The 16,137-nt window shown below is 47.3% G+C and overlaps 1 protein-coding gene across 30 annotated transcripts in view; it reads right to left on the reverse strand.

Moving 5' to 3' along the window:
• MAGI1 (membrane associated guanylate kinase, WW and PDZ domain containing 1) overlaps positions 1-13,400 on the reverse strand; it is a 501,247-nt gene extending 487,847 nt beyond the window's left edge. For 14 of the 30 annotated variants that reach the window (XM_034776908.1, XM_034776897.1, XM_034776913.1 and 11 more), the window contains exon 1: positions 12,734-13,396. In XM_034776908.1, the coding sequence (XP_034632799.1) occupies positions 12,734-13,043 (310 nt within the window). In that variant the 5' untranslated portion in view covers positions 13,044-13,396. Of the gene's footprint in view, positions 1-12,733 lie in introns of all 30 variants that reach the window. The other 16 variants (XM_034776912.1, XM_034776901.1, XM_034776900.1 and 13 more) reach the window with 5 other exon arrangements.
• Positions 13,401-16,137: the final 2,737 nt, after the last annotated feature.

A 16,137-nucleotide genomic window follows, 5' to 3' on the forward strand; every position in this document is an offset into this window, starting at 1 on the left:
CTCCCTCTAAAAATCAATGGCAAAACTCCCACTGATTTCAGCATGCACACACCAATCCTGTTCCACCATACAATAACTCTTCTAGCCAAATCCTAACTGCGTGTGTGGATAAGTAGAAGAGCTCATTCTGTAACAGCTTAAACTGTAGCCGTATCATTTTATGCACAGTATAAAGCATGATATTCAAAGCAAAATAATCAGATTTATAGCTGATCTATAGAAATACACACATGCACTCATTTAGCATGCCTGCTTTGAGCAATGAGCCCAGTTCACCTGGATCGTTGGGGTTCAGAGGAGCTCTTAGTCATTATTAATTAGAATTGTGTCCTTGTTTCCTGTAGAGCCAGAAATGAGAACCTCCAGCAACCTCTGTCCACCTTCACAGGACGTCTTGCCCTTCCACTGTGGCTGTCTCCTCTGATTCCATCTCCATATCAGACACAGTTGCTGGTCCCAACGTTAGCAGCGGGAAGGCTAGTAAGTGAGTCAGGGATTTCAGAAGTCTGGAAGATGATCTATCCCTCGCCTCCACTCCAATGCTTCTAGGAAACTTACTCCACTATCTGCCACCCAGTCATATGTCCTTCCGCTAGCCATCCCCTTTCCTATCATTAAGCCCCCAGTTAATTGTTCCTCTCCAGTTATGAACTGCTACAATGTCCTTCACCATCCTCCAAAACCATCCCAAGTTCCTTATCATCATCAAGAACAATTCCCCCCCCACACACACACACCAAGGAAAGTTACACATCTTCTCTTGTGTCCGCTCACTCTTCTCCCCTCAAGCCCTGCTACTCATAATCATCTCAAGAAGGGTCAGGGTGGGGAGGGCGTTCTGAAATCTGGGCACTCAGCTCTCTCTCTCACTTAATTGGGGGTATACTTACACACAAAGGTTTAGATGTTAGTTATTTTACATACTCGTAAATTTGCACCAGTGACCGTTTAATGCAAGCAACTCTACTAACGTAGAAACAGAAGTTGAAAAGCAATAAATAAATTAATGGAGATATCCTATCTCCTAGAACTGGAAGGGACCTTGAAAGGTAATCAAGTCCAGCCCCCTGCCTTCACAAGCAGGACCAAGTATTAATTTTTGCCCCAGATCCCCAAGTGGCCCCCTCAAGGATTGAACTCACAACCCTGGGTTTAGCAGGCCAATGTTCAAACCACTGAGCTATCCCTCCCCTCGTGTCATTTAAAGTACACATCAATATTTGTTTGGGAGGTGCGGGGTTTTGGGGAGGGGAAAAAGGGATTCATTTTAAAAAATGTTCTCTTTTCATAAATGTCTAAGTTAAAAAAAATCAGCTCTGGATATTTAAGTCACTTGCATTAAGGAAATAAAGAAATTTCAAAAGTCATAGTACAATGCTAAGATGAAGATTCCAAAATCATGGGAGAATAATCCAAAACACTGTAAGCTTTTGTCAAGTGCCAACCATGGAAAACTGATCATTTCTTCCTATACATTGCAACTGTATGTGCCTTTGTTCTGACTAAACCCGGGTTTCAAATAAAAGGGCTGGCATGAATGTGTGTGTCAAAGTGTACGAAGACCATACATTTAGCATGATCTTCACATCCTACAGTGAGCTGTATTACTTGGTTTAATGGACTAGCCTCCATCACATCTAACAAAATTTTTAACTCCGGATCTTTTTTTTTTTTTTTTTTAAAGTGTGACACAAGCCACCTCAAATATAAAACTAGGAACTGTTTTGAGTCAAATGCCAAGTCTGAAAACGTAACCAAAAACGCCAGGATCTGCAGGAAAAACTGATTTAGTTTCTGCTTCAAAAAATCTACTAAAAGCAACTTTCAAAGACTGGTGGTTAAGAATATTTATATTATTGCTAACACAAAACAGAAGAAAGAAGTCGTTTCAGAGTAAAAGCTGACAAAGGTAAAGTCAGGAACTAGCACAGAGAATGTTGCTGATATTCCAGCTTCCAGTGGCCGAAAAATTCAGGAAATCATTTAAAGCGTCAATGCATTGAGGATAGATGATGTGTCTGACCTTTAGAGACTGAAGGCTGATCTGGCTGAAAAATATTCCAGCTGCCCTGAGCCATGCAAAAGTCTGAGAAGGATGTTACCCACCTAGTCTGCCCATAATGAGAAAAACCACACCAGCTCAGTGGCAGATAGCTACTAAGGTCATTTGGAAGTGGAGAACTCATGCCCATTCCCTCCAACCTTCCACCATTCTCACGTCAGGTTGTATCAACCCCACCTTGTCAGAGGCTGCCAATCATGTAGGCGCCACTGCAGAGCTCGGATTGTCTTCATTCATTTGTGGGCATGGGTTAATGAGGTGCAGACAAACTCTGCGCGTTGTTATTTACGCCGGGCTTATTTAGAAACAGCACTGTTTGCCTCCTCACTGCAAGGGAACCACAATACTCCAAACACCAAATGCTGCAAAGATGTCATGTTTGGATAGCAAGAAACTCCCTAAGCCTAGAGAAGCACCTAATGACCTTCCCAAAAGAAAAAAAACTAACAGCTGGTCCAGGTTCTCCGTTCTTGGGAAGGGACAGTCCAACCCAGCACGCAACACCTGAAAGAGCTGGCACAGGATTTCCTTCTAGTCACCAAGACTGAAGAGCTGAGCAGTATTTCCATGCTGCAACAGCTGCAGAAACTCCTCACATCCTGGGTGTAATTATTACACTTCTCCAAGAGGAGGTAGCTAAGTCGATGGAAGAACAGCCACCTCTACAGGAGAGGGTAGGTCAACCTAACTACGTGGCACAAGACATGACATTTTTCACAGCCCTGAGTGACGTAGGTAGGTCAATAAGTTTTAGTTGTAGATCGGGCCTGAAACAAAGTGAAAGCCAAGCCATCAAATTTGGGGAACGTTTGAGGGGGAGAGGAAAAGAGATGATGATTGCTTAAAATTATTTTTTCTGGTCTCACATGTTCAGTGATGCCCTAAAAGCTATTGTTGTACAACTGATGCTACTAGTGGCAGGCCAAGGGGCACATGCAACATCTTCACAGGACACACTGGTGGCAATCTAGTCCATGGTGTCGGTGGTCACTGAACACAACTTCTGGGCGGGAACAGAAGACACAAATAAGGAAACGATAGGCATGAACTCGGAGCAAGACGCAGTATATCCCTACCCAGAGACAGCATGTGCAAGGCTAAAAGGAACCTGCTTCTCCACGCACGTATTGGAGTACCAACTCTCTAAGCATTGGCCATTCAAGTTACAGCACCCTAGGTAAAGCGAACTTTTCCTCTATTTCTTAATTTTGCTTCTGCAAATTCATGGCGCTTGCTCATGCAGGCCAGATTTCTCCACGTTTTCAACCAAGAGACCCGAACCATTTAGCTGTGAATATGAGAACCGAGAATTTCCTTTAACTTATGCGTCTGAAATGTAGGAGCTTCCAGCAAACCAGAGGAAGCATAAAACCACCTCTTAGCTCATTCCTTAAGATATAAGCAAACACCCTCCATCTGGAAGAAAGAAGAGAACTAACTTATTTGACAAGAAACATTTTAAAATCTTGACTTCTTAACTGATTTACAGACTTAGACTAGGCTGTGGGACATGTTCATTCCCCTCCCTCCCCCACTCCGACATATGGCCGAGTCTCAGAATACAAGTGGTTGAATGCGGATTTCACGCAAGTTAGAATACAGTTCTTCTGTTTCTCACTATTCTATCCCAGTGGTCTCCAAAGTGGGGTGCACAAGAGGATCCTTGGGGGTGCGCGGCAAGAGGAGCGCTTTTTTTTTTTTTTTTTTTTTTTTTGCGCGCTCTGGCAAAATGGTAGAGCGTGCTCAAAATTTTTTTTACTGATGGGGTGCACGATCAAAAAAGTTTGGAGACCACTGTTCTATCCCATTGATGCAAATGTTGCCTTTATTTAGGCCAGGTGCACATTTAGCCTGAATGAGACCCTCTGAGCGACAATTTTATTTCCTTTACATCTGAGTTCAATATTTTAAACTGAATTAAGGCTGCAGATACGTATCCAGAACTTAAGTTAATACATTACAACACTAAGTTTTAAAAAATAAGAAAACGAAAAGACAGAAAATTCAATGTTCAATTGTGTCGTGTCAGGAAAAAAAAAACATTGAAATGCAGCACGCCAGTGCACAGGTCACATACCCTAAGCAAGCTGAACGCCACCTTTCAATCCCCACCACCTTCTGTGTAAGGTCAACATGTCAAGATTGGGAAGATGAATTACCACATTACAGCTAGTAGTGGACATGTTAACCATGGACACCTTAGCGCTGCAACAGCTCCAGGTGACATTCTGGCTTGAAAGGTCTAACCTGGCCATTCTTAGGGTTCCCACCCTCTAGCCAGGAAAAAATGGAGTAAGCTCTGCCCAGGGCCCTGTCTGAGCCCCCATCACCACATGTATCGCAACTGTCAAACCACATCCATTCGGTCCGAGCTGGTGTCTTCTATTATTAAATCATAGGCCATGGCTACACTGGTGCTTTACAGTGCTGCAACTTTCTCACTCAGGGGAGTGAAAAAAACACCCCCCTGAGCGCAGCAAGTTACAGCGCTGTAAAGTGCCAGTGTGAACAGTGCCCCAGCGCTGGGAGCCACGTTCCCAGCGCTGTAAGCTAATCCCCTCGGGGAGGTGGAGTACCTGCAGTGCTGGGAGAGCTCTCTCCTCTCCCAGCGCTGGCGCACAACCACTCGCACTTCAAAGCGCTCCCGCGGGAGCACTCCCGTGGCAACGCTTTGAAGTTTCAAGTGTAGCCAGGGTTATAGTCTTAATGAAGACACTGTATTTATGGCTTATTACAACAATCTGTAACCCACTAACTCCCCCTTTTTTGCCTTAGGCCTGCAGCAGCGTTAACTGGCCACTTCACCTTGAATGATCTCCTACAACACCTTGCTAACTACTTATGCTAAACAATGCGTCCCACCTTGCATTTAGCTGTGACACCAGAGTACCTTTCCCAGCCCTAAAGAAGAGCGATGTGAGCTCAAAAACTTCTTTCCCCAACAGAATTTGGTCCAATAATAAGACATTATTTCACGCAACTAGTCCCGCTATCATCAATCATGTCTCTTACCGTAATGCATAGGGGACAAGAATCCGACCCCACCATGCTATAGGCACCGAGCAAACACAGCATGAGACAATCCCTGCCCCAAAGAACCGACAATCATTCTAAAGAGACAAGCAGACAGACGCGGGAGGGGCAACATACAAGCAGAATAATCAGTGCAGTGGTGGCAAGTGTCACATTAGTAATTTAAATCGTTTCACCAGGGTTATGTTAAACAGGGATTACCTAGATGAAGAGACAAACAAAGGGACAATGAGAGTTGGAGACAGGAGAAAAGGGGTGGGAGGGACTGGAGCATACAGCCAATCTGCACAAAGGCAAGAAGTCAGAACAACAGAAAGGAGGAGAACAGTAGTGGTCTTTGATCCCGGCTTAAACTGCTTTCTTTAACTGCTACTATCTCTGTGGAAGGCAGCCCGGCCAAGCCGCAGGGGCAGATGATTGTACCGAACCATAATATTTACACAAGACGGCACTGTCTCCCTGTGACACAGGTAAATATTAACCCCGTTTCACTGCTGGAAAAGCAGTCACAGAGTTTAAAGGGACTTGAATGGGAGTCTAGCATAGGGCTGTGAAAAACGAGGCTGTAACCCTTGCTCTGCCTCTGATTCACCTCGGACACCTGATAAACTCTAATCCTCAATTTTCCCACCTGTGGAATGGCGTTAATACAAGCCTAACTCTCAAGGAGTTTGTGAAGCCTAATTCATGTAAAACACTATGTGATCCTTGGGGGATGGTGGGGGGGGAGAAGAACCCCAAGGGCACCGCAGCATTAATAAGGCTACACAGGATATGTCTACACCTGCAACTAGACACCCATGGCTGGCCCAGGCCAGCTGACTCGGTCTCACTGGCTAAGGGGCTGTTTAATGGCAGTGTAGATGTTCAGGCTTGGGCAGCTCCAGCCCAAGCATATACACTGCGATTAAGCAGCCCTTTAGCTCAAGCCAGCTGGCACAAGCCAGTCGCAGGTGTCTAATTGCAGCACAGATCTATCCTCAGTGTTACAGAGCTGGAAGAAGACCTAAGGAGGTCCTGATTCTAGTGTTCTACGCTGCCCAGTAGAGCCCTCCCCTCCCCAGCATAGGTTTTCAGGCCTGTGCACTCGGCTGGTAAATTCCATAGGAACTCTTGACAGAGCATGTTCTTGGCCAGCAAACCACCTTCCAAGTTTGCTGGGCTGAAGTCTAACAAATAGTTTGTGAAATATGCTGGAAATTGAAGCAGGCCCCAAATGTTACCAAAACTCCAAGTAACCACCAACCTATACTTTCCCAAGCTAATCCTACGCATGAGATCTATTCACCGCCTCTATCAAAAAGTAAGTTTGGACTTTGTAAACCACGATTTCAGAGATATATAATCTGCCACTCAAAAAAGAAGGAAGTGTTTTTCAAAGTTTGTTATGAGTGCCACATCTTGGCAATGGCTTGGCAAACACACCTTAAATTTGGCCAAAAAGTTACCCTTCAGCAGAAGTGCTTCAGATTTGGTACGTGTGCCCCAAGGACCTTTTTTTGAGGAACTGGGTGGAGAAGGATGTATGGATGGAATCAAAACAGGTCTGAGAATGGAAAACCGGTTGCAACTTCAAGTATGGCAAAATTAGCAACCCAATCACACATATCCCTACATTTTATTCCTTTAGCAATAAGACACTCACGATTTGGCCATCAAACTTGCTGAATGTAGTCCTTAAAGTTATTGAAGAGTTATACAGCAGGTGAATTTCATGTTTCACATTTAGCCGATTAGCAACTCAGACCTGAAGCACTTTTGCCATAAAGTAAAAATTCAGTCTAAAAAACCCCACTAGAACTGCGTTAATATCTTATAATCGCAATAATTTTGAAACATTGCTTGTAATTACGCTATAATTGTGGTTTAAATGTACTGCAATACGACGGCCCATAAAGAGAGAGCCTAGAGTCTCATCACATAATGGGCTGAAAGATTCAACTTATTGTGAAAAACATAATCCAATTTTATGACATTAAAGGCTCATATTAACTCTTTAAAAATGTAATAATGGCAGGGCTGTTAAATTAAGACTGTGACTGAATAACTCTGGGATGCAAACCCACTCTTTGTAGAGGAGGACATAAAAGTAGGTGCATGGATGCATAGCTAATCATTTTGCCACAAGCAGGGTCCATTTTCACATTCCAAATCCTAACAAATGCTTACAGCGTGTAAGCTTGATTGTGGTAAAAACCTGATCTTCACTACAGTGATACTTTAATACACAACAGTCTACATTTCACGTGTGGTAAGTGCAATAATATTTCAGATGCACAGAATTTCTGATCAACTCACGGACAGGGACTGCATCTTCACTGATTTTATGCTTGGATAGCAGCTAGCACATTGTGGGTGCTATTGCAGTATAAATGGTGAACATAATCTCTAAGTCCAAAATAGATGCCGACCTCGAAAATACCAGTATGAAATTTTTGATCAGTAAAAATTTATGATGTTATCTGTACTCCAGATTCTATTACCTAAACTTTAAGGATGTGGGTCAAACTGGAAATGCACAGGGTATTGTCAACGTGTTTTTGTTTGACATTTTGTTAAGTGTTGGGGGGAAAAAAGGAGGGAAAAAAAAAAAAAAAACCCAAACCTTTATCCGAACCAAAAAGAAAGATCATGTGATAGATCAAGGAAGTAAATTCTTAATAGCAGCAAGAGTTTTATAAACTCATTTGCATTTACCTAAAACAGGCAGATGGGAGTCCAAAATAAACACTGGATGGAAATATTTTTACATTTCACAGAATTATGCATCAGTGCCAGCCATGAGTTCTGTAACCTACCTATCCAATGTTTAATGTTACCTATTATCCAACCTGCCACCCTGCTTTCCCAGCATATGTAAAACTACTGTACACACAAATTCATAGAAGAATCAATATTTTTATATTTGTTGATATTTTACACAAAAAATAATTGGAAGATACCACATCCCTCACAGGCCCATTTTGGGGAAAGGATATCAGAATATACGCTCATGCAAACAACTTTTAAAGGAGCTGTTCTATTCACATGAATAGATTCCAACACTTCATAGAAATGTACTGTCAACTCACCAGGTTTTAGAATTTCTCTCAGGGTCAAGGTAAGGTTTTAAAAGAAACAAACATACGTGACAGCAGATGATAAGACATAGTCACTACCATTGGGGAATGAATGTCTGCCCTTGTTTACCTTATACGTGGCTTAAAAAAAAAAAAAAAAAATTCCCCTCCCCCTCCATACTGACTTCAGAGTAACCCAAAAACATCACTCATGTAAACTGATCCTCATGTATCATAACTTCAGCCGGTAGTAGTAAAGAAAAAAATTAAAAAAAAAAAAAAAGTTTAAGTGCACAGAGGACTTAGTTTTCTCCGACAACCTTTTCATTTATAGTGACAAGGAGGACTTGAACAACTGACACATGCCATCTAATCCAAAAAAAAAAAAAAAAAAATCTGACTAATCTTGAAATATCCCCCAATTTCTGTATTTCATGAGAAAACAAAGAAGAAAAAGACATCCTGTTTTAAATGAAAGGCACATAACTAATCTGTTATGGAGAAGTTGTTAACTTGTCCATTGTCAAGAACAAATGTTAAACGCCTGTTTTTTGTTGTGCTCTCTCAATCAGGATATGTAAACAGCAACAAGAGAGAGAGAAATTAAAAAAAAGAAAACAAAAAAGTCAGTCAGTCAAGTATTGTCTATTTATCCAATGGATAAAAATTGTAAGTTTATTGCAGGAAGCTACAATATTAAGCGTGGACAGTGGAAATCGAGATATTATGCTAATGCAAGTCTTACACTACCAAATATGTGATATTAAAATGAATGGGAGATGAAGAGACAAGGTGTGGGAGGGAATATCTTTTATCGGATCAACTTCTGTTGCTGACAGACACACACTTTTGAGCTTACACAGAGCTCTTCTTCAGGAGAAGTAGCATCAGTTTTGCATTCTTTACGTAGATCAAATTAAGTGGTCCATACAACTATATTTATTAATTCAAGTAGAGTTGATCATCACTTTGTTTGAAACTGAAACAACAACAACAACAACAGGAAGGGGACGTGGTCAGTTTTAAAAACACTGCACCTCAGACTTAAAATATTTTCCATTGTTTTGATTTTTCACTATTATCTTTACTGGCCTAACTCTGACAGTACTGAAAGGTACTCAGTCAAGTTTCAGGGGCCTTTTTCCTCCCAAAGCAAAAGATTATAAAATTATGCTTTTAAAAAGTAATACAAAAAAAGCATCTATGGAGTAAAGCTGTTCACTTATTTTATATTAAAAGGTCAAGGAAAATTAAAGCACACCTAAATCCCATATGAACAGTTACTTCTCTGAACTCTTATAAACAGTTACTCCAATTAGCTGTATTCTTATGTGCCCCCCAGTCACCATAGTATCCAAGTGCCCATTCAGACTGAATAATCACTACGGAAAAGAAAGTTTGCATTTTGAATTGTTATCCTATAAAGCTTGGCTTTAACGATGAAGAGTGTGTTTAACCTATAAAACCTTCATTTCACAGTTGTTTTTTGTTTGTGTGTTTGTTTTAACTGCAAGATCAAATCAGTTATTTTCTCTGCTCAAGACTGCAGATGACTGACTTATTTATAGTAAACTTCCTGTTTTTCCAGCCTTGTAAATGTCATACAAAGCAGACAAGCCAATAAAGTATGTAAGTTTCCAGGTGAAGTTTGCCACAAAACTTCAGCATCAGTTAGGCAGGCACTGGGGTCTGGGGAGAAGGAGGGGAAATGGAATCAGACAGTTAAAATGTGTTTACACTCATTCACTTAACACTGTACTTTGCAGCATGTTTTAGTAACATGCAACTCTTGCTGAATATGATCACTTAAAACAACATTAAAAGAGAAACTGCTACTGGAAACTGACATAGAAATCATGCATTTTAATAGACTTGGAAGAATTAGATTTTTATCAGTAAAGGTTGGTAAACATCCATTTCACCATATATACACACAAACCAATGAAATTTTATTTCCATCAATAAACAGAAATGTACAGAAAGGCAAGGAAAGAAAAATGCTGCTTGAGAACTTACTGGAGTTTGATGTAGGGATATTTACTTGGTATATTTTGACATGTGATGTCGATAATTTGTGTTTTAATCATTATAAAGCTTTAACTTTTTGCATCTCAGTGTCTACAGTCATTAACTACCGTCTGATTCCCCTCTCCTCCATTGCGTGACACTCCCCCATATTTTCCTGCAACTGTGAAAATCTCACATTATTATTGTGATTGTCAAAACAAGTAGTTCTTATGTAACCAATCCTTAAAACCCCATTTACATGTCTTTATGTTTATTTACTCTATGCATTTCACTCAGCTAGGAAAATGAAAATCAATTTTACTTTGTTCATAGTCAATTTCACTTCCAGGTTTTCAGTGCTGCAGTCTGTGTTGCAAATACAGCAGGAGAAAGAGGACAATTGCTCCCACTACAGTTAAAAAAAAGGTGGGGGGGAGGGGAACATTTCTATTGATTTTAGGTTTTATAAGTTATCTTACTTCTTTATGTAACATGTGGGGATATTTTGAACTAACATTCCATTTTAAAAAGGAAGCAGATGTTTATTACAGTGACAACTCAAGATTACATATTACATAACGTACCACATGGAACAGAACACTACTCTTCCTATAATTTCCTTTGACAATGGAAGTTTGAATAAATGTCCATAGAACAAGTGCATGGAACTACAAACTAGCTTTTAATAGGGCTAGCAGACAGAAGTTCAGAGGAGAGCTCTGCTGATTTAGAAGAAGGGCATCAGGCAAACAACAAAGACGAGATTAATTCTTTTGGGTCAAGCAAATAGGTTGTTGCCTCCACATCAACTACACAAAACATCGCTGCATTTGCCAAACACAGCAAATCCCTCCACTTTGGGATGTGTACGTGTTTGTGCAGTAATAAACTTTCCCCTAAAGAATCTACTGAATTATCCTACCAGAATTTCCCTTCCTGCCCTGGTGTGCTAGGCCACCATGCAAACCTACAGGTGTTCCAATGTAATCCTGTTTATTTCAAAATCCTGGGTATTCAAATAACCTTAACAGCTGCTGGAACCGGAACAGTTTCCTGGCACTAAATTCAAGTCCCACACTGGAAACTACAAACCTATTATCTAGACCTGCTGTGCTAACCTGTTAAAGGAAAGTATCAGAGGGGTAGCCGTGTTAGTCTGAATCTGTAAAAAGCAACAGAGGGTCCTGTGGCTTCTGTTAGTCTTAAAGGTGCCACAGGACCCTCTGTTGCTTCTGTTAAAGGAAGTGTACTTTTCACATGAGGAGGAGGACTCTTGCTTCTGTTTTCCATAGCCTCATTTGAGAGCTCTCTCTCATACAAATCCCTTCAGCTCCTGTCCGCCTGGCTCAAAGTGATGCAGAAATGACCTACTGCTAAGAGTGCAAGCAAGGCTAAAATAACCATTCCAAGTGGGGATAGTTACAGCTTTTCCCTTCCCCAGGCACACTCCATGCCAACCCTTTGACAAGCTAAGGCAGGCAGCTAGCAATCACATGCCTATACCTTTTAACAAAACTCTAGTCATAATCCAACAGTGCAACCAAATGCTACAGGTCTATGGGATGCATCCCTGCTGAAGGAGTAAATCTTTCAGGAAATTCCTCCAGGTCCAGTGAAGTGAATTTTTTTGTTTGTTCACTAATAGAATTAAACTAACAGATCCAAGCATTTCACTCCACAACTGCTAAGCCTCCAGCCCTGCCTGTAGCTAGGGGTTTCGGTACACTTAAAAGAATGTCTTAAGGGAATTGCTCATTGTGCTTAAGGCAGGCCAGACTTGAAGGTAGTAAAACTTAAAGATTTATTTCCCCATGAAAACAGGGCTCTGATTGCACAGGGGGAACCTAAATGATGCCCAATTAGTCTTTGCATCGAAGAGAGCAAGGTGTTCCAAAGGTCACGTCGTGACCCTTGATGACAGATAAAAAATGGACTATTTGTATGCCTTTAACCACACCAATAAGCTGCCCCTGCCTGGCGTTTTCTATTTGATCTCTGTGATCAAACGCTGTCCAAAGAAGGAGAAGAGGGGAACTGTTCACCTTCGTTGCATGTTCTGATGATAGGGAGGGAAGGGTGGGGGGCACAACTCTGGTGCAAACATTTCATCACTCCCGAAGTCAATGTTTTGCAAGACTGGCAGAAGAAGAGTCCCAGCGTTTGCCACTGGCCCCACCTGGACCGCGTTAATCCGGTGGGGGGGAAAGGGGATCTGCCCTTTCGGAGCGCTCGCAAAGGCGGAGAGAACCGACGCGTCCCCGGCTGCGTGAAGCCATGCCCCGGGCCGCCCTCCCAGCCAGCCTCCCCTCCGATCCGATCGGATCCGCCCCGCCCCGCGGGCACGTCCCGCCAGGAGCCGGCCGGGAGAGAGACCGCTCAGCCGGCAGGTGGGACGCTTCGCCGGCCCCAGAAGTTAGCTCCCGCCTGGAAAAACTTCACACACCCCGACCCTAGCAAGCCCAGAGCCCAGCCTGCCCGGAGGAAGGAGGAGGAGAGGCGGGGGGAGCTCATGGGCACAGCCCGAGCAAGGACCCCGGGGGTCGCCCTGCACCCCGAGTGCCGCCCCCCTTACCTTGTCTCACGGCTTTGACCGAGATGGGCTCCGTGCAGCTCCGGATCACTTCCAGCACGTCGTAGCGGGGCAAGCCGGACACGCGGACCCCCTGCACCTCCAGCAGCAGCTCCCCGGGGCTGAGCCCCGCTTCTTCGCCCCCGGCCAGCACCGGCGGGCCGCCCTCCTCCGCCGTCCCCACGTAGGGGAACTGCCCGTGCTCCGCGCCCCCGAGCAGGGGCAGCCCCGGCTGGCCGCCGGCCGCCCGCCTGGCCGAGCACTGGTGCACCCGGCTGCTCCAGTGGTTCTTCTTCTGGATCACTTTGGACATGGCGCCGCCGCCCCCTCCCCGGTCCGGTCCGGTCCCCCCCTAGCCCAGCCCAGCGGATGCAAAACAGGTGGCCCGGCGGGGCGAGCCTGGCTCGGCGCACAACTTCCCCAGCCGCTCAAGCCATCCTCCGCCCAACTTCGCCCCGGCTCCGCCCGCGGGGCTGCCGCCGCTGCCCGCCTCCCCCTGGCTCCGGGTCCGCTCCGCTCCGCCCGGCCGGACAGCGCCCGGCAGCTGCCCCCGTCCCCGGGCTGCGCGGAGCCCGCTCGGCAGGAAGCGGCCGCGGCCCCTTTAAGCCGCTACAAAGACGCCGCTTGTTTGGTTACATTTCAGCCCGTCCCGTTCCAGCCGGGAGCCCGGGGAGCCGCCCGCGCAGGCGCCCTGCGCACGCTCTCCCCCCTCCCCCCTCGGCCCGGGAGCGCCCCGGCTCGCTGAGCGCGCGCGCCTGACCGCTAGGCTGGTGCGGGAGCGCGGGCGGGGGGACTGGTTGGGGTGCAAAGGGGGGAGGAGCCGACTGGGGGAGGGGGAAGGGAAGGAGGAGCTGGGTTGGGGAATGGGGTGCTGGGGAGCAGAGTTGCAGGGTGGGAGAGGGGAGGGAGCTGGGTTGGGGGTGCAGGGGGGATGGGGGAGCAAAGGGGAGGGAGCTGGGTTGGAGAATGGGGTGCTGGGGACCAGAGTTGCGGGGGGGAGGGAGCTGGGTTGGGGTGCAGGGGGGATGGGAGAGCAAAGGGGAGGGAGCTGGGTTGGGGAATGGGGTGCAGGGGAGCAGAGTTGCAGGGTGGAGGGTGGGAGAGGGGATGGAGCTGGGTTGGGGAATGGGGTGCAGGGGAGTAGAGTTGCGGGGTGGAGGGTGGGAGAGGGGAGGGAGCTGGGTTGGGGGTGCAGGGGGGATGGGGGAGCAAAGGGGAGGGAGCTGGGTTGGGAAATTGGGTACAGGGGAGCAGAGTTGCGGGGTGCAGGGTGGGAGGGGGAGGGAGCTGGGTTGGGGTGCAGGGGGGATGGCAGAGAAAAGGGGAGGGAGCTGGGTTGGGAAATGGGGTACAGGGGAGCAGAGTTGCGGGGTGGAGGGTGGGAGAGGGGAGGGAGCTGGATTGGGGGAGCAGGGGGGAGCAAAGGGGAAGGAGCTGGGTTGGGAGCTGGGGTGCAGGGGAAGAGGGGGAGCAGGGGGCAAGGAGCTGCCATGGAGGATGGGGAAGGTGAGGAGCTGAGATGGAGGGGAGGGAACCAGGATGGGGTACAAGGAGGAGAGGGGGTGAGTTGGGAGGTGGAAGGAGCTGGGTTGGGGGTTGAGGGAGCAGGGGCAAGGAACAGCGATGTGGGGGGTGGAAGATGGGGATGAGCTGGGATAGGGGTGCAGAGGGTGAGGAAGAAACACGGGGAAAGGAGGATGGGGTTGGGGAGAAAAGGCTGCCTGGTACATGTTCAGGGGTGAGGTGGAGGCAGGGCCGGTTCCAGGCACCAGCTTGGCAAGCAGGTACTTGCGGCGGCCACGTCGGAGAGGGGCAGCACATCCAGCTATTTGGCGGCTATTCGGCAGACGGTTCCTCACGCCGGCTCAGACTGAAGGACCTCCCACCGAATTCCCACCGCAGATCGCAATCGCGGCTTTTTTTTTTTTTTTTTTTGGCTGCTTGGGGCAGCCAAAACCCTGGAGCCGGCCCTGGGTGCAGGGAGGGAAAACATCCTGTCCATGTTGCTGGTGTCTGGGCAGAGACGCTGGGGAACAAATTACTGTTGCGAGGGGATGGGGGGAGGGAGCTAGAGAGAGATGCTGCTTGTGTGTTGTGTGGAAAGGGGCAGGGGAAAGATGTCCGAGCAACAGGGCCGGCTCTGGCTTTTTTGCTGCCCAAGGCAGAAAAGCCTCCCGCCGCTCCCTATCCCCCGCAGCGCGGCAGGGGAGGGCGCCGAGCCGTGCCGCAGGCCACTCTCCCCGACTGGCCGGAGCGCCGGGGGGCGGCGGCGAGCCCGCCGCGGCTCCGCTGGTGGCCGGAGCCCCGGGAGGAGGGCGGAGAGCCCGGCCGGAGCTCCGCTCTCCCCGGCAGCCAGAGCGCCGGGGGAGGGCGGCGAGCCCACTGCGGCTCCGCTCTCCCCGGGGGCCGGAGCACCGCGCCGCCCCCCTCCAGGTGCCGTCCCAAGCACAAGCTTGGTGGGCTGGTGCCTGGAGCCAGCCCTGCTGAGAAAGGCAGGTGTGAAGCCCCCAATTGAGGGTGGAGGAGTGGGGCATGGCTGCCAAGTGTGGCTCCATGGGTGATATTCCTTATCGGGTGCAAACAAGCCAGCGTTTCCCCCCAAATAGCTCTCCCCCCTTCCCCCCCCCCACACACAGAGTGTGGTGATTTGCAGCAATTCTCAAACATCATTGCATCGCGACCCGCTTCAGACAACAAAAATTACTACGTGACCCCAGAAGGGGGGACCAAAGCGTGAGCCCCACCACCCTGTGTGTGGTGGGGGATCAGACCTGGGTGGCGGGGCTTGGGCTTCAGCTTTGGTCTTGGGCCCCAGCAAGTCTAACACCAGCCCCGGCGACCCCATTAAAATGGGGTCATGACCCACCTTGGGGCCCCGACCCACAGTTTGAGAACCCCTGGATTATAGCGTTCATGTTGATGTTACTTCCCAGTGCAACGAGAGTCTAGGGGGTTGGGTGGGAACTGAGAAGCGAGAGGGAACCTGGGGCGTTGCTATGGGGAGAGGAGCTGGTGGAGAGAACTTGAGGTGAGGTTGTTCAGCTGGTCCATGGGTGGTTAAGACAAGAGCAGCTTCCTCTATTCTTCATCTGCATTAGCCTCCCTTCTTCTGGCCCTGTCTCCTATTCTTTTCCCCATGCTATTCGCCAATCAACTCATACCCACTCTGCCCCTGCCTGTCCTCCCTTTCGTGGGCATTGAGGCAGCTGGCCACCTTTACCTTCCCCTCCTGACTGCTCCATGCAAACTCGGATCCAGCCAGAGTGGAAGAAGAGCCAGCTTCACTATCTGCTGTCCCAAGAGTACCTGGCGGTCAGGGGGAGAAACTGTGAGCAAATCCCTTCGGGGTGCATGACAATATTTTTGGCAATGTCCATCTTTTCCACAGCTGGTCCAAGTCTTTCCCT

The sequence above is a fragment of the Trachemys scripta genome, chromosome 7, assembly GCF_013100865.1.
Source record: "Trachemys scripta elegans isolate TJP31775 chromosome 7, CAS_Tse_1.0, whole genome shotgun sequence".
Taxonomy (NCBI): domain Eukaryota; kingdom Metazoa; phylum Chordata; order Testudines; family Emydidae; genus Trachemys; species Trachemys scripta.